This window comes from Oncorhynchus mykiss, chromosome 27 (assembly GCF_057628025.1).
Source record: "Oncorhynchus mykiss isolate SJ-2025 chromosome 27, ASM5762802v1, whole genome shotgun sequence".
Classification (NCBI taxonomy): domain Eukaryota; kingdom Metazoa; phylum Chordata; class Actinopteri; order Salmoniformes; family Salmonidae; genus Oncorhynchus; species Oncorhynchus mykiss.
This window is the reverse complement of record NC_143048.1, coordinates 3,010,544-3,033,759: the sequence shown is the minus strand read 5'-3', so window position 1 is coordinate 3,033,759 and position 23,216 is coordinate 3,010,544. Positions and strand designations below refer to the sequence as shown.

General features: G+C 43.2%; 1 protein-coding gene across 3 annotated transcripts in view; it reads left to right on the top strand.

The window, feature by feature from the left end:
• Positions 1-23,216, top strand: part of LOC110507323 (protein furry homolog) — a 210,236-nt gene that overhangs the window by 122,504 nt on the left and 64,516 nt on the right. For all 3 annotated transcript variants that reach the window (XM_090224185.1, XM_021587244.3, XM_090224186.1), the window contains exons 34-49: positions 392-538; positions 773-941; positions 1,243-1,333; positions 1,959-2,041; positions 3,656-3,806; positions 4,181-4,284; positions 6,736-6,924; positions 9,108-9,309; positions 9,922-10,043; positions 10,294-10,481; positions 10,643-10,737; positions 11,521-11,757; positions 11,963-12,321; positions 19,766-19,863; positions 20,106-20,276; positions 20,621-20,761. In XM_090224185.1, the coding sequence (XP_090080311.1) occupies positions 392-538; positions 773-941; positions 1,243-1,333; positions 1,959-2,041; positions 3,656-3,806; positions 4,181-4,284; positions 6,736-6,924; positions 9,108-9,309; positions 9,922-10,043; positions 10,294-10,481; positions 10,643-10,737; positions 11,521-11,757; positions 11,963-12,321; positions 19,766-19,863; positions 20,106-20,276; positions 20,621-20,761 (2,547 nt within the window). The remainder of the gene's footprint in view (positions 1-391; positions 539-772; positions 942-1,242; positions 1,334-1,958; positions 2,042-3,655; positions 3,807-4,180; positions 4,285-6,735; positions 6,925-9,107; positions 9,310-9,921; positions 10,044-10,293; positions 10,482-10,642; positions 10,738-11,520; positions 11,758-11,962; positions 12,322-19,765; positions 19,864-20,105; positions 20,277-20,620; positions 20,762-23,216) is intronic.

The following is a 23,216-nucleotide window of genomic DNA, read 5'->3' as shown; positions in this document are numbered from 1 at the left end:
TTTAATTGAACACAGGTGGACTACAATCAAGTTGTGGAAACATCTCAAGGATGATCAATGGAAACAGGATGCACCTTAGCTCAATTTCGAGTCTCATAGCAAAAGGTCTGAATGCTTATGTAAATAAGTTATTTCTGTTTAAAAAATTTCATAAATTTGCAAAAATGTCAAACTGGTTTTCACTTCGTCATTATGGAGTACTGTGTGTAGATTGATGAGGGAAAAAAAATGTAAAATCAATTTTAAGATAAGGCTGTAACGTAACAGAATGTGGAAAAAGCCAAACGGTGTGAATACTTTCCTCGAATGCACTGTATATGTTTTGTTCAATGAAAGTTGTCATTCTCTTGTTAATGTTACTTATCGCTGATACTTTGCCCTGTCTTGTCAGTACGGTGATGACGTTCCAGGACCAGAGATGGAGAATGTCTGGAACGCTCTGGCCAGCAACGACAGGTGGACCAACAATCTGAGGACTACCCTGCAGTTCCTCATCAGTCTGTGTGGAGTGAGCAGCGACACTTCTCTGCTGCCTTATGTGAGTGCTGCCTTAGAACCCCTTTCATTTCATTACTGTCTGAATAAAGTGTATTTAAAACCATGAAAAATATATGAAAAGATAATTAAGCTCAACCATGCCGCCGTAGAACAATACAGAGAAAACTAACGTTGATACCTTAGGGTTCGTTTTCTGTATGGTTCTATCTCAAATCCTAACCCTTTGTTTGTCTGTGCGTGCTTGTGTGTGTTCCTGCTTCCGTGTGTGTTCCAGATCAAGAAGGTGGTGATCTACCTGTGTCGTAACAACACCATTCAGACCATGGAGGAGCTGTTGTTTGAGCTGCAGCAGACAGACCCGGTCAACCCTGTGGTACAGCACTGTGACAACCCACCTTTCTACTGCTTCGCTGCCACCAGCAAGACCTCCACCGCCACCTCAGGTATAGGTAGAGACACGCACACAGACAAACGTACGAACACACAAACACGGATTAAAACAAACACAGATAAACACACTAACAAACACACGCATACGCACAAACATGAACATGAACGAACCCACTAACACAGTCAGTCAGACTGGACATATCGACCTCCGCTTCCGCCTCTGGTAGTAACATTATGTTACACAAAGGAAAGTTACCACATCAGATTTTTATCATACATTTTACATTTCCCAAAACGTTCACAATATGTATCGTTGAATTCATTGTGTCTATAAACCTTGTACTTTTTTTTTAGGTACAACATCCAGTAGCAACACTGTAGTTGCTGGCCAAGAGAGTTTCCCTGACGCAGATGACATTAAAGCAGCCAAAGAGAACGAAGAGAGGTATAGTAGCACAGTCCCGGGAATGGGGCCTGGTCTCAAATCTCTTTCTGCTGTTTTGCCAACTCCGTTTGGTATGGTAACAACCACGGATGTTGACAAAACAGCACAAAGAGATCTGGGACCTGACTAGGTGAAATATAACTTGGTCCTAGATCTGTTTGTCATGTCAACTCCTTCATTATCACATCTGGGACCAGGTTAGATGAAATGTGATGTAATATAAGATCAGCAGAGAAGAAGAGGCGAAGCGAAAGGGTTGACATGAAAATCAGACCACGAGGTGAGGAATGTTTGTGTGGAGGTACAATGAGAGAGTGTCGAATTTGGTCAACAAAAAAGGTAATTGATCATTTGCTACACGAGGCTTATTTGATCAAATATACATTTCCTTGTGGTTAGGATGGCATTTCAGCAACTTTGAAAAAAACTACTTTATATCGGCGTTCTGCCTGTTCACTTGCGTATCTGCCCTCTCATTGACTAGAATGGTCCAACCTGATCTCGTCACCCCCGCCTGCCTTCCATCTTTGTGGACATGTTAGAGCTGTCACTCGACTATATTGTCAATATAATAGATTGTCTGTTGCAGTAGCCATGGCGACAACCTCTGACCTTTGTGATCCAGGTTGAGTAACATCATGAGGCACCACAACTGTCTGGAATCACGATACAGCAACAGTTCTGGAGGCTCCTACGAGGAGGAGAAGAGTGAGTAGAGATTATAGATATATTCTATGTATATTCTATGTACAGGATTACAATTCTATAGAGTTTCTGGGATAATGGTGTTGATGTGAGCATTTCATGGCTACAGACGTGAGTGTTACGGGTTGGTAGTCATTTAGGCAGGTTACCTTAGTCCCTGTGCCCAAGAACACTATGGTGGTCTGCTTGAAACGTATAAGATTTCACCTTCCTTAAAACTATAAAATACATATTTGTATGTTTAGTGTGAAGAGAACATTTACATATTTTCTTAAGGTCTCTCTTGATCAAAACGCCTGCCCCCATCGCGGTGAATGTCTAGCTTGGCTTCCTGAACTCGTTAGGAATTTGCCTTTCATCTCTTAATAACCTTGTATGTCCATAACAAATAGAAAAGTTTTTTTGTTTAAAATCTATGCATTATTTTTGATTAATGGCTCTAACTCGATCTATGCTACAGTGATGAAACCACTCTCTCCTGCTGCGGTACGATGTAAGGATTGCAGATATGTGCTTTGTCAGTAGCTGTGAAGTAGGGTTCAGCCAGGAGTTCATGGACAGTCGGCAGAGCAAATGAAATGGTAGGAAGGACATCCTAGCCTATAGTGGTTTCAGATTTCACAGCCTACGTCACACAGGCTCAGAATATACTAATGTGTCCGTGGCAACCAGAGCTATCGTTCAATTCAAACCATTTCGGGCCACGGTGTCCATAGAGCGATTTATAAGCAAAAACATCAGTCGGAACCAGTACCAAAACCATGCAGGTACTTTACATGGCTGTCTAAGTTAGTGCCATTGATAATGCATGATAGGCCAGGAGCTCCTAGGAGATCCTTTGTAAGAACTGGCAGTGAAACACACAAGCAGCTCTGTGACAGGGCCTCTCAGATAATACCAGTAAACAACCGGTTACCCCAAAACTCATTTGTGATACTCATTGGTTCTACTCTCTGGAGCAGAGGTAGCCTGGGTCATGTTCACTAGGCACAAAACAGAATAAAACTGAGTGAAACAAGAAGGTCCAATAAGAAATGCTTGTTTTCCTTTTCCTTTTGCAAAACATCTTGCTACGGTGTGCCCTAATGAACACGACCGAGGTCAGAGCCAATTCCTCGAACTGAAACGAATTGCATGATGATAGTTAGAGGAGTTGGCTAAAGCACAAACAGATAAGACCATGCTAGAGCTGAGACAGTCCTGCTCGGCTCGCCAAACTCAATGACCTTTCTAAAGAAGAACTTTAAAGAACACGGATCCTCTGCACTATAGCCCTCCTCAATGACTTAACATGCCTGCCATCAACAGACACAGTTATTGCTTTGAAAGGCAGTAGAATGGTGGGTGCATGTATTCACAGGAATGCTCATAACATTTTATTTGGGGAGAGATGGGGTCTGAGTGCTAAATGCAAACAGGGTTGCATTCAGTAGGCAGAAAGGGGATGAAACATTTTGAAACGAAGGGAAACGGGGAGGTACCAGCTACTAGAAAGTGTCCAATAAGAAACACTGGTTTTGCCCTAGTGTGCCACACTGAACATGACCTTGGTGAGGGTGTGGCCTGGCGAGTCTTGCCCTACTTTGTCTTGAGTGTAACTTCCTGTGTGATCCCTAGGTGAGCCCCTTCCGCCGTACACTGGTTGGCTGATGAGCGTTGTGGAGACTAATCAGCCACTCCCTTTGCCTATGCCTGTCAACGGAGGCTGCTGGGCTCCCCTTGTGGACTACCTCCCTGAAACCATCACTCCTAAGGGACCTCTACACAGGTACACACACAGGCACGCACACAAGAGTGTGCAAAGCTGTCAAAGGCAAAGGGTGGCTACTTTGAAGAATCTCAAATATTAAATATATTTTGATTTGTTTAACCCTACATGATTTTAAAACAATTGTACCTTTATTTAACTAGGCAAGTCAGTTAAGAACAAATTCTTATTTTCAATGACAGCCTAGGAACAGTGGGTTAACTGAACAACAGATTTTTACCCTGTCAGTTTACCTACTACATGATTCCATATGTGTTATTTTTTATAGTTTAGATGTCTCCACTAATTATTCTACAATGTAGAAAACCCCTGGAATTAGTTGGTTGTGTCCAAACTTTGGACTGGTACTGTACATTGTTGATATGTGTCTGTAGGTTTAACATCGCGGTGATCTTCATGACCGAGATGGTGGTTGACCACGGTGTGAGAGAAGACTGGGCCTTGCACCTGCCACTGCTGCTCCACGCCCTCTTTCTGGGTATGACCAGAACATACTTATCAATGAGGAATTACTGAATGAACCGATTCCGAACTTGCTCCAACTCGGACACGCTACAAAGTAGCTGGCAATTGCTGCCAAATCCTTTGCCCCGTATTACAGATGGAGACAATGGAGCAATACATATGAATCCCAACCCTGTGTCGTATCACCATGTTATTCCACTGCTAAAGGCGCTGTATGGAAGGTTTTACAGTGGGGTCAGAAATATTGACACCCTTGATAAAGATGAGCAATAATGACTGTATAAAATATATAATTAAAGCTACTGAGCTATATTGTCTGCTCCCAATATTTGGAAGTTATATTATTTTATATTAATACCATGGCTCAAAGAAAGAGAGGGGTCAAATGTATTAACACCCCGAAGGATTGTTATAAATAAAGTAGTCAAAAGTTTTGTAGTTGGTCCCATATTCCTAGCACTCAATGACTACATCAAGCGTGTGATTCTGCAAACTGGTAGGATGCATTTGCAGTTCATTTTGGTTGTGTTTCAGATGATTTCATCATTATTCACGATTCATTCAGGTAGCATCCACATGAATGTAGAAGTGTTTAGAAATTGTTATTGATGCGTATAATAAAAGGTACTCTAAAATGACACACTACATTATTTACCATTCATTTCTATTGGGGACAAAATAAAAACTAAACCTAGGGTTGCGCCCATATGACATTCTTGGCCGATACCGATAACATATATTAAAAAAATGTGCAGCCTTTTAAGCATTCTAGTACAGTTAAATAGTTGAAACACACACACACACACTGACCAAAAAGTAATTTTTGGGGAATTTACGTATGTCCCCATTACCAGTAAAACATAATCAAAACCTATTTCTTTCACTTATATGCTGTGCTGTTTCGTTGGTAATTTGTTCAGCCTCAACCAGGATTTCATCATTCCAACTTGTCCAACTGTGTCTAACATTTCACGTAAACCCTGTTTCTTGTCTGCATCGAAGTAGTGGTCCTTGTACCTAGCATCAAGCATGGTGGCGACACAGTAGAAGCTCAGAGAGAATGCCACCGAGTTGCTTGATCACAGCCTCTTGTAGAGTACTTTTCCAAGTTAACTTCCAACATAGGTTTTGTTGAGCAGGTGTTTCAATGCCATGACAGAGGGTATCACATCTGCTGCAGATGCAGTTGATGAGCTTATTTCTCCAGTCAGTTGGTCGTGTTCTCAAATGTGTTCTCAAATGCCATTGAAATGGCAGCAGCGGTATGAGAACCAGCACATTCTTGAGCATGCAATACGGCTTTCCTCAGTACGAAATCCTCGTCGACCCACTGTGCTGTCAGACTCAGTATGCTCATGGGGCTGACGTCTCTGGTCCAAATGTTAGTCGTGAAGCTAATAGCAGTGACGCCCACAGCAAGTAGCTCATGGATGCGCGTTTCAACAGTACTGTGCAACGCCGGTAGGGCAACATCTGAAAAATAGCGCCTACTTGCTAGTGTGTACCAGTGCTCGACCATTCGGCGAAAGCCAACATCATCCACGGCAGAGAACGGTTGATTGTCAAAGGCAATGATTTCCATTATCTTGGCGTTAATGGATTTCGCCTTTGCGTTGTCTCCCTGAAATGTTCGTTTCAACAATACTATGTAATTCTGGTAGGGCAACTTCTGAAAAATAGCGCTTACTTGGTAGTGTGTACCGGGGCTTGAGGTGCTCGATGTTTAGAGCACTGTTGATTGTCAAGGGCAATGAATTTCATTATCTTGGTGTTAATGGATTTTGCCTTTGAGTTGTCTCACTGAAATTTTCTTACTCTTTCAAATGACTGCTCGACTTGAACTTGTTTAGTTGTTGGAAGTGTGTCCTTAGTATTTCTATGCTTTTATTCTGTGTAGCGCTTTATTTTTCATGGCGTCATTACATCATCTACCTACGTTATATAGGTATGCACGTCAGCGTTGACATCGGTTTTGCACATCACCGTTAAACTAGACATCGGGCCAATGCTAATGTTGGCATTTTTAACTAATATCGTCAGATTCCGATATGCTTACCGATATATCGTGCATCCCTAACTTAATCTAAAACAAACTGCAAATGCATCCAATGAGTTTGTAGAGTCACAAGCTTGATGTAGTCATTGCATGCTACTGTAGGAATATGGGACCAGGTACTCAACTTATCACTACTATATTTACAAGAGTCTTTAGGGGTTTCAATAATTCCGACCCCTACCTTTTTGAGAAAAAAAAAGTATTACTTGTTTAACCAAATCCCTTTCTCTGAGCAATTGTATTAGTAAAAAATAATTTCCCTATTTCTTTGAGCATACAATACAGCTCAGTATTTGAGTTATTTATTTTATACAGTAATTATTGCAGATTTTTATCAAGGGTGTCAAACATTTTGGACCCCACTGTATCTGCTGTCACTGTATTATGATGTCTTTTTTTCACCAACAGGCATGGATCACTACCGTCCCGAGGTGTTTGAGCACAGCAAGCGTCTCCTCCTGCACCTACTCATCACGCTGTCCTGCAACCGCAGCTTCCAGAATATCGCCTCCGTCCTGCTGCAGACACGAGAGGTCAATAGCAGCAAGACCTTGACCAGCAAGTCAAGCTACCAGCCTGAATACTTCACTACTACAGGTAGTACACAGTACAGAATAGATTCCTGGGCAGTGAACATTAGGGAATGCAACTGATTTTTTTTTTTTAAACGTTTTGTCTTTATCATTATCATAACATGTGTGGTCTAAGTCAAAGTTGATGTTTTAAAACTATAACAATTAAAATAAGCACCTGCAATACATGTCATCAGTTCTGAGATGGTGGTTTCCAAATTGATTTTTATGCATTGATTTGAAGGGGGGGGGGTTTAAATGAAAATTAGAAATGAGCATTCCTTATTGGACAACTTCTAATAGTCCCTACCTGTTTCATCCCGTTTTGTGCCGAATGAACATGACCCAGGGCATTTGACTGTCAGATGCTGTATACTTTGGAACTGGGATACACAGTGCTTTTGAGCTCTGCTGTCGTATAGACGCGTATGTTCCGTATTTTAGTTATTTGGATTGAATCGATAAGTATTCCTGTTACTCATTCCTTAGGCCATTTAAGATCATTTAATACCATTTTGATTGGAGTGCATCAGAAAGGATTATTGGTAAATGGTGCCATTGCATATCTCATTTGGGAGTTAATAGTGTCTAACGATGGGACAAGTGTAGCTAAAAGGTGCAAATGCATTTATCTCACTTTAGTAAAAAACTAATGTCAATTAAATTCCTTGTATTATCCCCTCGGGGCAATAAAGAAAGGCATTGTCAAAAAAATGTATTTGTTCAATGCTGTATATTCTGCCTATTTGTAAAATATATATATATATATATATACATACATACACTGAACAAAAATATAAATGCAACATGTAAAGTGTTGGTCCCATGTTTCATGAGCTAAAATAAAAGATTCCAGAAATTTCCACACCCACAAAAAGCTTATTTCTCACAGATTTTGAGCACCAATTTGTTTACATCCCTGTTAGTGAGAATTTCTCCTTTGCCAAGATATTCCATCCACCTGACAGGTGAAATGTGCAGTTTTGTCACACAACACAATGCCACAGATGTCTCAAGTTGAGGGGGCGTGCAGGAATGTCTACCAGAGCTGTTGCCAGAGAATTGAATGTTAATTTCTCAACCATAAGCCGCCTCCAACGTTGTTTTTGAGAATTTGGCAGTATGTCCAACCGGTCTCACAACCGCAGACCATGTGTAACCATGCCATCCCAGGACCTTCTTCCCCTGTGGGATCGTCACAGACCAGCCACCTGGACAGCTGATGAAACTGTGGGTTTGCACAACCAAAGACTTTCTGCACAAACTGTCAGAAACCATCTCTGGGAAGCTCATCTGCGTGCTCTTCGTCCTCACCAGGGTCTTGACCTGACTGCAGAAGGGCAAATTCACATCTTCAAAGGTCGCTGGCAGACTTGAGAAATGTGGTCTTCTCTTGGGAATCCTGGTTTCAACTATACCGGGTAGATTGCAGACAGCTTGTATGGCGTCGTGTGGGCGAGTGGTTTGTTGATGTCAACGTTGTGAACAGAGTGCCCCATGGTGGCAGTGGGGTTATGATGAGGGCAGGCATAAGCTACGGACAGCGAACACAATAGCATTTTATTGATGGCAATTTGAATGCACAGAGATAACGTCACACCGATCCTGAAGCCCATTGTCATGCCATTCATCGGCCGCAAGGATCTATACACAATTCCTGGAAGTATAAAATGTCCCAGTTCTTCCATGGCCTGCATACTCACCAGTTATGTCACCCATTGAGCATGTTTGGGATGCTCTGGATTGACGTGTATGACAGCGTGTCCCAGTTCCCACATATTTCGATCAACTGAATGTGAAGGAGATGTATGAGGCAAATGATGGTCACAACAAGTACTGGCTGGTTTTCTGATCCACCACATTCCATTTTTTGGGGGTATCTGTCCCCAACAGATATCTGTATATGCAGTCATGTGAAATCCATAGATTAGAGCCTAATTCATTTATTTTAATTTCATGATTTCCTTATATGAACCGTAACTCTCCCGCTCCCTTCCTCATCTTCCTCTCCTTCCCTCTCCCCTCCCTCTCATCCCTTTCCCCTACATCTCCCTCCATTCCCCTCTCATCCCTTTCCCCTACATCTCCCTCCATCCCCCTTTCATCCCTCTCCCCTCCATCCCCCTTTCATCCCTTTCTCCTTCTCTCTCCCGCTCCCTTCCTCATCTTCTTCCTCTCCTTGCCTCTCCCACGCCCTCTCCCTCCCAGGTGGGATGGACTTCCTGCGAGAGGGCCAGGCATCCCCAGTACCAGACTCTGGCCTCAGCTCCTCGTCTACCTCTTCCAGCCTCAGCCTGGGAGGCAGCACCTCCAACCTGCCCCATATCTCCTCCCAGGAGGCGGAGGAGCTGAAGAGCCCCTCAGAGACTGACGAGAAGACCAACAAGCTGATTGAGTTCCTCACCACCAGGTAGGTGGACCACGGACCGAAGGACGTACAATCCGACGGACAGGCAGAGAGTCAGCCAGACAGACAAACAGGCAGTCGGCCAACCAGTCAGTCACATAGTATGTACCACTACCAACAGACAGACACTCGCACACGCATGCACAAACACACCGATTTGAGTGGAACACTAGAACTTCATTAGCTATTTATCCTGGCAAAGGCAAACGGAAATATAATTTGCAGGCCTTATTCTTGAAGATTTTTTGTTATCGATATATGGCCATGCAATTTCATGTCAGTTTAATCAACTTGATGTCAGTGTGAGAGAACAGGGAGCCAACTCCTCACGTCATACACCACCTAGTGGTCTAGTGTGGCTAACACAACAACAAACTTGTCATTGTTGAAGTAGCAACACCACTGAAGCTCCACTTTGCTTTCCCCTAAGTACAGTACTAGGATCAGTTCCTCTCCCATCCTAACCTTAACCATTAGTAAGGAGAATTCTAAACTGACCCAAGATCAGCGTCTAGGGGCAATTTCACCCTACTGGTATACTTCAGTTTGAATTATACATTTGTTATCCTCTCTATGATATAAGATTTATAAAACAATTGTGTTATTGTTTTCCAGGGCCTGTGGCCCCATGTGGTGTCACGAAGCTATCTCACCCAAGAACCAGACCTCAAAAAGCACTGAGCAGCTTGTCAACTTTCTGCGTTATGTGGTGTCGGTGTTCAAAGAGTCCAAATCAGGTAATCCTCCCCAAGAGTGAAGCGCTATTCTACACCTTACCACACTACATGCTCATGACGGAACCACTGCACTTCCTTTCACCTATTGCCTTGTAAAAGCGTAGTCTAACTCCTAGACATCAGACGGTAGACATCAGTGTGCGCGTGTGTGTCTGTGCGCGCATGTATGTTAATTTGCGAACATGCATGTGTGTGTGCGCGTGCCCATGCTTTGTGCGTGTGTGTCTCATACCTCTCCTGTGTGGGCCAGACTTCCACCTGGAGCAGCAGTTGAGTGACATAGCTCTGCAGATGGGTCTGTGTAGCTTGTCACGCCACTACGCCGGGAGGTCCTTCCAGGTGGTTCGGGGGCTGCGGCAGCCGCTTTCGGCCCACGCCGTGTTCGACCTGCTCTCGCGACTGGTGGAGGTGGTGGGGGAGCACGGGGAGGAAGTACAGGTGTGTGTGGGCGGAGGGAACGGGGGAGTGAGTGTGTGTGTTGTCTGTCTGTGTGTTCCTGTGTGTGTGTGTGTGCGCGCACGTGTGAGTGTGTGCGCGCGTGTGTGTGGGCTTGGATGGTTGTGCAGATACCCCGTTTTAATGTCCTCCTGCTCTTCTAGGGTTATGTTATGGAAGTGTTGCTCACCTTAGAGTCTGTGGTGGACAACCTGGCTGAATGTCTCAAGAACAATGACCTAATGGCTATCCTGAACAGGTTGGTTTGCAGATCACTTTAAAACAAATGTATTAACATGTAGCTAGATTGGGATACGGAGGGATACAGTACATAAATTGCGTTGCGAACGAACTGCTGCCTCCAGGGGCATGTGGTCTGGGGGCGGAAGCACTACCACTAGATCAGGTAATGGACCTTTATATTCGCCTGGAACCCACACTGTTCTGGCTGTAAGAATGGCTGTAATTACTGGCGTTATAAAACAAGACCAAGTCAGCAAATGGATCACCTTCAACCAATCAGAAGTCCAATTCTTTTGATGTTCTCCAAATGCAACATAAGCTAAACCCGCCCACAGTTGCTAAGAGGACACTGATTGGACTAGCTACTTTCAAGCCTGTACAAGTGCCCCTTTATTGGAGAAGGTTCAGACTGAATCAGTAAAGTGAACAAATAGTGAAACAGAAAGTAGTAGCTGCAGCAACAAATCACAATTTATTGGTCCCATACACATGGTTAGCAAATGTTATTGAAAGTGTAGCGAAATGCTTGTGCTTCTAGTTCCGACAGTGTAGCAGTATCTAACAATTCCACAACAAATACCTAATGGAATAAGGAATGGAGAGGAATAAGAATATACAAAATGTAGTAGCTGCATCAACAGAGTTCACACATCTATTATCACTTACGACCTTACAACCCAGCACCCAAAGCTGTTTGTTCAAACAATTTAGAGTTGAGTACGCCAATCCTTTATTAGGTATTTGTATGCCAGGTTGTTAAGGGTTTCAACTCATCGCTAGTCTCTTATTGGCTCTCCAGGGCATCCTCCCCAGACTTCCTTACCAGCGGGAAGCTGGTGTCCAACAGGAAGAGCACGGGGCAGCTGAACCTGTTCCAGCAGGGTCTGGGGACAGCCGAGCGCAGCCGTCACCAGAGGAGCTACTCTGTCCCCAAGAGGTTTGGTGAGGCTGACCGCTCATCTGACCCTCCTCGCAGCGCTACACTGGACCGCGTCCAGGCCTGCACCCAGCAGGGAGGGCTGACCAAGAACCGCAGGTAGGGGACAGCAAGTAGCCAAGTAGACTACAGCACTTTTTATGAATCCTTTCATTTGGCATCTCCCAGTCGTTTTGAGGTCATGTTCATAAGGATACACCTTGGTAAAACGTTTGAAAATGTGGCAAAGGCTTGGGGGTGCCACAAGGGGCATCTATTGGGATAGAAAGGCTAAAATAAATAAACGCATTGCTCTCCTCCGCAGTCCGTCCTCTTCCAAAGAGCCCCTGAGTGACCCAGCCAACGTCAACCACCCGTCCAACCTGCTGGCCACCATCTTCTGGGTTGCTGTGTCCCTGATGGAGTCAGACTTTGAGTTTGAGTACCAGATGTCCCTGCGGCTGCTCCTCAAGCTGTTGGCCCACGTGGCCCTGGACAAGCAGGAGAACAGGGAGCGGCTGGAGAAGCTGCAGGGCCAGCTGAGGTGGAGCGGCTTCGCCGGACTCCAGCAGCTGCTCCTCAAGGGCTTCACGTCCACTTCCACCACCGACCTCACCCTGCACATCTTCTGCCAGCTCACGCCTGTCTCGCGGGTGCCCGTGGTGGACACCTCACAAGCCATAGGTATGTTATCTGTAGTCCCGTGTGACTCAATTGGTAAAGCATGGCACTTGCAACGATATGGTAAAGGCTTAAATTCCAGCTTGCGGAACCCTTATTATAAATGCATGCGCACATGACTGGAAGTCTCTTTGGATAACAGCGTCTGCTAATTGGTATATACAGTATGTACGGTGGAGTCTGAAATAATCGACACCCTTGATAAAGATAATGACTGAATAAAATAAATAATCCTAGTACTGAGCTACAGTTGAAGTCGGAAGTTTACATACACCTTAGCCAAATACATTTAAACTCAGTTTTTCACAATTCCTGACAGTAAACATTCCCTGTTTTAGGTCAGTTAGGATCACCGCTTTATTTTAAGAATGTGAAATGTCAGAATAATATTAGAGAGAATTATTTATTTCAGCTTTTATTTCTTTCATCACATTTCCAGTGGGTCAGAAGTTTACATACACTCAATTAGAATTTGGTAGCATTGCCTTAAACAATTTAAACTTGGGTCAAACGTTTCAGGTAGCCTTCCACAAGCTTCCCACAATTTTGGCCCATTCCTCCTGACAGAGCTGGTGTAACCGAGTCAGGTTTGTAGGCCTCCTTGCTGTGACCGACCGGCTCAAATCGGTCTTATGGAGCAAAATTTGAAATGGTGTTTTTTACATTGGATAAAAGTAGAGACTCAGAGCTACAAAATGGTATATCATACACTACAGTTGAGGAACATAGGGAAAGTAATTTTGCTTTGAACTTGTTAACTCACTTTTGAGTGTTTTTGTTCTAATGGAGAGCCCTTCTTTGTCTACAGACATTCAGCATTGTTGTCTTTAAGGGTTGATCCGAGCGTTCTGTACAAACAACAGCAGTCAAGCACCCAAGCTAACTTGCTAGCTACAGTACCAGTCAGAAGTTTGGACACACCTACTCATTCTAGGGTTTTTCATTATTTTTTATATTTTCTACATTGTAAAATAATACTAAAGACATCAAAACTATGAAATAACACATGGAATCATGAATATATAATATTTTATATTTGAGATTCTTCAAAGGAGCCACCCTTTGCCTTGATGACAGCTTTGCACACTCTTGGCATTCTCTCAACCAGATTCATGAGGTAGTCACCTGGAATGCATGTCAATTAACAGGTGTGCCTGTTAATTGAATTTCTTTCCACCTTATTGCATTTGAGCCAATCAGGTGTGTTGTGACAAGGTATGGGTGGTATACAGAAGGTTAAAGACCAAGTCCATATTATGGCAGGAACAGCTCAAGTAATTACATCATTACTTTAAGACATGAAGGTCAGTTAATGCGTAAAATTTCAATAACTTTCAATGTTTCTTCTAGTGCAGTCACAAAAACCATCAAGCGCTATGATGAAACTGGCTCTCATGTGGACCGCCACAGGAAAGGAAGACCCAGAGTTACCTCTGCTGTAGAGGATAAGTTCATAAGAGTCACCAGCTTCAGACATTTCATCTCAACATCAACTGTTCAGCTTCTCAACATCAACTGTTCTGAGGAGACTGCGTGAATCAGGCCTTCATGGTCGAATTGCTGCAAAGAAACCACTACTAAAGGACGGACACCAATAATAAGAAGAGACTTGCTTGGTCCAAGAAACATCAGCAATGGACATTAGACTGGTGGACATTTGTCCTTTGGTCTGATGAGTCCAAATTTGAGATTTTTGGTTCCAACCGTCGTGTCTTTGTGAGACGCAGAGTAGGTGAACGGATGATCTCTGCATGTGTGGTTACCACCGTGTAGCACGGAGGAGGAGTGATGGTGCTTTGCTGCTGACACTGTCAGTGATTTTATTTAGAATTCAAGGCACACTTAACCAGCATGGCTCCCACAGCATTCTGCAGTGATACACCATCCCATCTGGTTTCCTCTTAGTGGGACTATAATTTGTTTTTAAACAAGACAATGACCCAACACACCTCCAATAAGGAGAGTGATTGAGTGCTACTTCAGATGACCTGGCCTCCACAATCCAGCCAGCCTCCACCCAATTGAGAAGGTTTGGGATGTTGGATCACAGAGTGAAGGAAAAGTGGGTAACAAGTGTGACTGCCCCTCTCTGCTCTGTCTACCGGGTTTTGCTGTGCTTACTGCAGGAGATCGGTGGGCGGAGTAGGAGAGGTGGGAAGGTCATCAGTGCTGATGCGGCATACCTGTGAAAGCTCAGCTGTGGCATAAGGCCACTGTTTCCCCTCATTCAGCAAGAGATTCCTCTCTCCATATATACCTTTGGTTGTTTCATCGTGGCTTTGGCAGTTGACACCTAATTAACTGACCTTCATGCCTCATCTGATTATTGTTGTGAGTGTTTATTTCTGGAATAAATTCATTTTGTTGTTTCTTTACTCAATGTGTGGTTTGCCATCGTTTGTTAGTCTTGAGACAGGTTGTAACACAAGTGCTCAGCATTTGTGGGCACTCCTTCAAGATTGTTGGAAAAGCATTCCAATTGAAGCTGGGTGAGAGAATGCCAAGACTGTGTAAAACTGTCATCAAGGCAAAGGGTGGCTACTCTAAAATGTAAAATACATTTTGCTTTGTTTAACACTATTGGTTACTACAGTGCATGATTACAAAAGTGTTATTTCATAGTTTGTCTTCACAATTTTTTTACAATGTAGAAAATATTAAAAATAAAGAAACCTTTAATGAGTAGGTGTGTCCAAACTTTTGACTGGTACTGTACTTCCAGACACACATGACAGAACAGCTCACAGAACATTACTCGCCCTAGCAGAGCTCGTTAGGCTGTTATGTCATCCAGAGCGTTTGTGAATTCAACTGTGCTGTCAGATTGTCTGTTCGTAAATTCAGAGTGTTTTGCTCTCGGAGCGTTCAGAGCTCACACTGGACACTCTGACCGATAAGAAGGGTTGATCGTAGGGTTGGTCGTTCGTAAATGAATCAGTTATTCTGGGCTCTGGCACACTCAAATGACATGTCTTTTGTGAAGACATGTAGCTAGTTAGCTATCTAGGTAAACAATGAATCATAATCCTGTTATAGGATTTTATGAATAATGATTAAATAATGTATACATTTGATGCAGGATTGTAACTAACAATTCTACCCTGTCTAACAAAGAACGTTTCTACATAGACAAAGAGGAAGTGTTAACAGACAAATTGTGACAGACAACTTGTGACCACTGTGAAACCAATAACAGGAAGAAAGTCTCCCCACCCAAGGCGGGGAGAAACCGTTAGGCTTGCAGTAGATTATGCAACTTGTGGTAGCATATGATAAGCAATATGTGTGTGTTGGAATGAACTTTTGAAGCAGCTTTGTCCTTGTCGGAGAGGAGCAGGGACATTTAGGACGCTATGTGTGATATATAAACTAAAGTACATGTGATTATGTTCAGAGCTCTCGGGAATAAACGCTATTGATTAATTTTGAGACTGATCTTTGTCTATTTTATGCAAAAAATAACCTTACAAATTATTAGAACCGGACAAAGTGTTGTGCTTTGTTATAATTTAATTGGTTTGTTAGAGGAATTAAACTCCTCTAAGAAATCCCAACTCATGACGTTTCTACCCTGCATGACGTTTCTACCCTGCATGAATCTGCAGGTTCAATGTTAGCTATATAACATTAGGCTATAACTAGTCAAGAAAATGGCTCTGAGATATGAATTATAAGGTCATACACATAATGTTATCTGGCTGGCTCGCTAGCTAAAGTTATCTAGCTAACAGTACACAAACTTGAAATGAAACCACTTTCTGTTAAAATTAGAAACGTGTAAAATCTGAAAATGTTGCTAGCTAGACTATCTTACGGCCCACCGCGCCGACAGATAGGGCAGCTGTGCTTCTAGCTGCTAGGCAACTTTGCAGTATTTGTGTGTTATTGTGTAAGTTATCTTCACATTATTATCCCAGAAATGTCTTTGTGTTATTACATACAGCCAGGAAGAACTTTTGGATATCAGAGCGGCGGTAACTCACCAGCATTACGACCAGGAATACGACTTTCCCGAATCAGATCCTTTGTTCATACTCCCCAGAGCAATTGAACTTAACCCAGAGGCTGATCCAAAAAAACGCCGGAGTAGAGGAGGTATTCGGAGTGGGCTTTTAGTCCGACTCATGAGGCACGCACACCACCCACCGCTTCCTGGTATATTACTCACTAATGTTCAGTCTCTGGATAATAAAGTTGACAAGCTCAGGGTTGTAACATACTCTTTTTCACGGAAACATGGCTCTCGGGATATACTGTATGAGGCCGTACAGCCAGTTGGGTTCTCAGTTCATTGCGCAGACAGGAATAAATATCTCTCCCGGAAGAAGCAGGGGTTTTCATGATTGACCACTCATGGTGTGATTGTGATAACATACAGGAACTCAAGTCCTTTTGTTCACCCGACCTAGAATACCTCACAATCAAATGCCAACCGTATTACCTCCCAAGAGAATTATCTGCGGTTATAGTCACTGCCGTGTATATTCCCCCTCAAGCCGATACCAAGACGGCCCTCAAAGAACTACACTGGACTTTATGCAAACTGGAAACCACATATCCTGAGGCCGCATTTATTGTAGCTGGGAATTTAAACAAAGCAAATTTGAGGAAAATGCTACCGAAGTTCTATCAACACATTGACTGTAGTACTCGCGCTGCTAAAAACACTCGACCACTGCTACTCCAACGTCCGGGATGCCTACAAGGCTCTCCCCCACCCTCCTTTAGGCTAATCTGATCACAACTCCATTTTGCTCCTCCCTTCCTATCTGCAGAAACTCAAACAGGAAGTACCCATGCTAAGGACTATTCAACGCTGGTCTGACCAATCGGAATCCACGCTTCAAGATTGTTTTGATCACGCGGACTGGGATATGTTCTGGGCGGCCTCCGAGAATAACATTGACGAATACACGGATACGGTGACTGAGTTTATCAGGAAGTGTATAGGAGATGTTGTACCCACTGTGACTATTAAACCTACTCTAACCAGAAACCGTGGATAGATGGCAGCAGTGCGCAAAATTTAATGCGCGAACCACCGCATTTAACCATGGCAAGGTGACTGGGAGTATGGCCGATTACAAACAGTGTAGTTATTCCATCCGTATGCCAATCAAACAGGCAAAACGTCAGTATAGAGACAAAGTGGAGACGCTATTCAACGGCTCAGACATAAGACGTATGTGGCAGGGTCTATAGACAATCACGGACTATAAAGGGAAAACCAGACATGTTGCGGACACCGACGTCTTGCTTCCAGACAAGCTAAACACCTTCTTCGCCCGCTACCAAGGGACTGTGGACTCTCCTTTCTCCATGGCCGACATGAGTAAGCCATTTAAGCGTGTTAACCCTCGCAAGGCTGCCGGCCCAGACGGCATCCCTAGCCGCATCCTCAGAGCATGCGGAGACCAGCTGGCTGGAGTGTTTACGGACATTTTCAATCTCTCCCTATCCCAGTCTGCTGTCCCCACATGCTTCAAGATTTCCACCATTGTTCCTGTACCCAAGAAAACAAAGGTAACTGACTATTGCCCCGTAGCACTCACTTCTGTCATCATGAATTGCTTTGAGAGACTAGTCAAGGATCATATCACCTCCACCCTACCTGTCGCCCTAGACCCACTCTAATTTGCATACTGCCCCAATAGATCCATAGACGATGCAATCGCCATCATACTGCACACTGCCCTATCCCATCTGGACAAGAGGAATACCTATGTAAGAATGCTCTTCATTGACTATAGCTAAGCATTCAACGCCGTAGTACCCTCCAAGCTCATCATTAAGCTTGTGGACCTGGGTCTGAACCCCGCCCTGTGCAACTGGTTCCTGGACGTCCTGACGGGCCGCCACCAGGTGGTGAAGGTAGGAAACAACACGTGCACTTCGCTGATCCTCAACACTGGGGCCCCACAAGGGTGTGTGCTCAGCCCCCTCCTGTACTCCCTGTTCACCCAACTCAATCATCAAGTTTTAAGTCGACACAACAGTAGTAGGCCTGATTACCAACAATGTCGTGACAGCCTACAGGGAGAAGGTCAGATCCCTGGGAGTGTGGTGCCAGGAACATAACCTCTCACTCAATGTCAACAAAACAAGTGTCTGTACATGTATGAATGATTAATGGGGCGTAGTAAAGGGGCCAAAAGTCCTTCAGTAAGTATCTAGATGAGAACTAAAAAAGGAAAGCTCTGCAAAAGCCTGGAATTGTAGCCATACATTACTTCGCTAGCCATCTAGCCAAATAAAAAAGACCTCCCAAACATGTAGCTTAAATAACAACCACACAAGACAGTAGTCGTCATTTTTATCAGAGTTCAATGGTGTTTCTGCAGAGTAGCAACAGGGGGAAAAAAGCTTTGCTGTAAAAATCAAAACATCTCTTCGACTTGGAAGGTAGGCTAGACTAGGCTATGCATGCTACCTGGCAAAAGAGTATGTCATAGATCCAATATATCAGAAGTGACTGTTGAACCAACGCTTGGTATCCTCGTGGGAGTCCAACTTTAGCCTTCCCTCCGGTATGTTGAACGTGGAGACGAGCAGGGGAGCAGAGTGAGAATTTAACTTTCTTCTGATAAAGGTTGCGTTTCACATCGAGGAATTTAGCTCTCTTCTTGGTGACACTCGAGCTGAGGTCAGGAAAGATGAACACCTTGCATCCACAGAAGTGTAGCTGGTCTCTGCCCTGCCTCTGGAGGATGTGCTCCTTGTCACAGTAGTAGTGAAAACAGACGATAAACACTCTAGGCTTGGAGTTGTCATCTCCGCCAGCTGGGGCTATGGACCCCCAGCACCTTCTGGTTATCGTAGCTCAGACGGGCGACCGTTTTCTCAAGGGCTTACTATGTGTTTATGGTAGTCACACAAGTCATGTTCAAAGCCGTCAAGTCAGCGGCCTTGTTCATCCAGGACAGCGGTGAAGGGGGTCAGAGTAGCATCGATGGCAGTTTTGAGCTGAGTGGCAATGGTAGCTGTAATTTCCGAGATCAGAACCGTACGGAGGTTCTGAAGATCTGTGTGGAGTGTGAACGCATGAGGCTCTGTAACAGTTGGACTGGAGTCGGCACCATTATCATTCAGGTTTGCCATCGAGGTTCAAACGTTAGTGACAGGTCTTCTGCTCCTCAGATCGTGTGACATTTGAATCAAAAAGATAACTTACCAATTCATCACTCGAATGTGATATGTAAGAAAGTGAAATGCAAAGTACAAATTTGGCTAAATTAACTAATGCGTAGGAGCCTCGTCCACGAGCGTCTTATTCGCTCACATGCTCAGCCGCGTCAGTTGGTTCTTTGTGTCTGTCTCTCATTTTATGCCGTCACTGTAGCACTTTGATTTTCTTTCAATAAAAAGCGAGTTATAAATGAAATATTGTTATTAATGATTATTTATAATTTTTGAGTGAAATTGAAGCCCTATTTCTCTTGTTCCCCAGGTTTTCCTCTGAACGTTCTCTGTCTGCTGCCACATCTGGTCCAGAACTTCGACGGCCCATCCCAGTTCTGTAAAGACGTGGCGCAGAGAATAGCTCAGGTTAGTCTCCTCGTCAACTTTCCAGTCAATGTGCGTCATTTAATAGATAAACGAGGACTTTACACATGCAAAATGAGGTGAAATAGGTCAATTTTCTCCAGAAATTAAGTCAATGTAAAGTATATAAATGTACTCTTGGTCATTTTGAAATCGAATTCATGTCAATCTAATTCATTATTTATGATTCATTGACAATATGTACCGTAAATATTTAGTATTTGATTTCTTGCTTGGATGGCCAGGTATGCTTAGAGGAGAAGAATTCGAAACTGTCCAACTTGGCCCATGTGATGACCCTGTACAAAACACACTCGTACACCCGGAACTGCTTCTCCTGGGTCAACGTCGTCTGTCGCTATCTCCACGAGGCCTTCTCCGAGATCACCCTCAACATGGTCACTTACATGGCCGAGGTCTGTATGGCTGTTCTATGGATAACCATACTCCTCTTAAGCCTGATTCACACTATAGGGCCAAACCAATCCAGTTAAAGACGAACTGTACAGGGCTGGCCTAGTTTGGTATCTACCTTAGTTGCTGGAACAGTGCAAGAAAGGACAATGTGAGAAGAAAATATCTGAGCCAGTATAGTGCTGTTCAGGTCAGCCCTATAGTGTGAATTATCCTTAAGAGTTTCTGATACATAAATTAAGTTTCTCCTCGAATGATATGGATCAATGGATTAAATCGATCAATGTAGGGCTATCCATCCATTTCAGACTGTGTCATTAACTGTGAGTGTGTTCTGATTGGCCAGTTGTTGGAGAAGGGTCTACCCAGCATGCAGCAGACCTTGCTCCAGATCATCTACAGCCTGCTGAGTCACATGGACCTGTCAGTCATTCAGGCCAAGCCATTCAATATGGAGGTCCTCAAGACCATCGAGAAGTTTGTCCAGGTGAGAGGAACATGATGTTGTTATTAGTGAAATAATATGTTTTGAAGTTGAGGACTTCTCCCCCTCCTGACTGACGGGCCATTTCAAGATGGCTAAAGCCTCTGCTGACCTTGTGGTTAGCCAAGCTGACAGCAGCTAGCTCGCATAGCTTGGAGATAGCTGCAGCTGGCTAGCCTATCTAGCTGATATTTCTCTGTCAAATCCATTATGGAAGATACTGTAGCAAGAGCCAGTGTCTGGATTTAGTTTCATGACTCAATCGTTCTACAACCTCTTGCTATGAAAGTAGCTTGCAACTTAGTTTCAAATGTTCATCATGTGTTAAAACATGTTACTATGAAAACGGTATCAACTGCGACTTGAATGCCTGCTCTTAAGTCAGCTCTGCTGTTTTACATCACAATATACTACATATAACTGGCTAGTTGTGTCTAGTCTCGTCTCTCCTTAAGTCGGCTGTTAGATCCTTGACGGAACTACTGATGTCCCTACAGGTGTAGGCTAACGTAAACTAACTCACTCTTGTTACATCGCCTCAGTCCGTACAATTGACCTTATTTTAGCGCCCAAAAAACGTAATACTTCCAGATCGACTGTAATGTCAATACCATTGTAAAGCACAATTTCTCCCCTTTCCAAAAAAATCATTGACGAGACCTCCACAATGCCCGTTTCTGCATGATTCAAGAAGGCAATGAGCTCCGTCGAGTCTATTTAAAAATGGCGGGTGGGGAAGCAAAATAATGTGTGATAGTGAGAAAGAGAGGAGTTGTGTGGGAAAATTGCTTTTTTTCACTCGATCTGTCCAACTTATCGCCTTATCGCCTCCTAAATGTAAATAAAACACTATATAAAGAGTTTATATAATGTGTCATGAATTGGGTTTTTAGAGCGGTGCTAAAGTGATCTTCAGAAGTAAACATTGGCTTTTGATGGTCGCTTGCGGTGACGACGCAAAAAATGACTAGGTATCCCCCTTACCCCCGTCACTGTCCATTTCCTGTTTTTAAATGATGAGAGAAGTGCTACACCTGGTGGAGAGAGATTGTAAGACAGAAATAGTTGCTTTACGCGTGCTGTACGTTACGGCATGAAACGTCACGATGTAACGTATGGTCCGTTTTTTCAACTTTTCTCCAATACTATAAAGCCATTACCATGTTGATCAACGCTTGAATAGAAACGTAATTCACACCCCAGACTTTTATGTCAACACAGTAGCTACAGTCCCATTAGTTTTCTTTGCAGCCTCGTTTGAATGTCGCGGTTGCGCACATTTGTACGGAATGGGGTGAGTTTACGTTACATGTGGACATTGCACAAACATTGCCCAGATTTAATGTAGATACATTTATCTACAAAAAATGTATGGGTGTGCTTGTGTTACCAAGACAAATCATTTTATGCTGTAAATCTCATATTGATGCGCTTACAAAGACAGTATGCCTACACATACCTAGCAAATACAAATAAGTTGTGTATAGAGTACAACTAGAATGGCATTCTATTTGTCTATTTGGCCAAATCTAAGGATTTGGCTGTCTAACCACATACTGACATGCACAGCTCTCTGGGTGAGGTTCTTCCATCTATGTAATGTATTACAGGTTATGGACAATGTAGTCAGGTGGCAGGACAAGTGGAGTGCATGACAATCCTGGATATGACAGAGTTTGCCTCAACCCATGGGTCCATCAGGCAGAGTTTAATAACTACAGGCAAATACCACATAATGTTTTTAAAAATGTTTATAAATTAATTTTAAAAATGACAAGCTAAAATGTCTTGAGTCAATATGTATTCAACCCCTTTGTTATGGTAAGCCTAAATATGTTTAGGAGTAAAATTATGCTTAACATAATTCTTATATATATTTTTTTTTGCCAAAATGACATACCCAAGTCTAACTGCCTGTAGCTCAGGACCTGAAGCAAGGATATACATATTCTTGATACCATTTGAAAGGAAACACTTTTTGTGGAAATGTTAAATGAATGCGGAGAATATAACACGTTAGATCTGGTGAAGGATAATACAAAGAAAAAAACACGTGTTTTTTTTGTATTTCTTTTGCACCATCATCTTTGAAATGCAAGAGAAAGGCCATAATGTATTATTTCAGCCCAGCGTCAATTTAGATTTTGGCAACTATTTTTAGACTGATCCAATGAACCATTGCATTACTTCTCAAAATGTTATCAAGGCTGCCCAAATGTGCCTAATTGGTTTATTAATACATTTAATAGATAACTGTGCACTCCCCTCAAACAATAGCATGGTATTATTTCACTGTAATAACTACTATAAATTGAACAGTGCAGTTAGATTAACAAGAATTTAAGCTTTCTGCCAATATCAGACCTCGCTTCGAGTCCTTAGGAAACTTTGTAGTATTTCATTTTTTAATGTATTATTTCATACATTGTTACCCCAGGAAATCTTAAGTCTTATTACA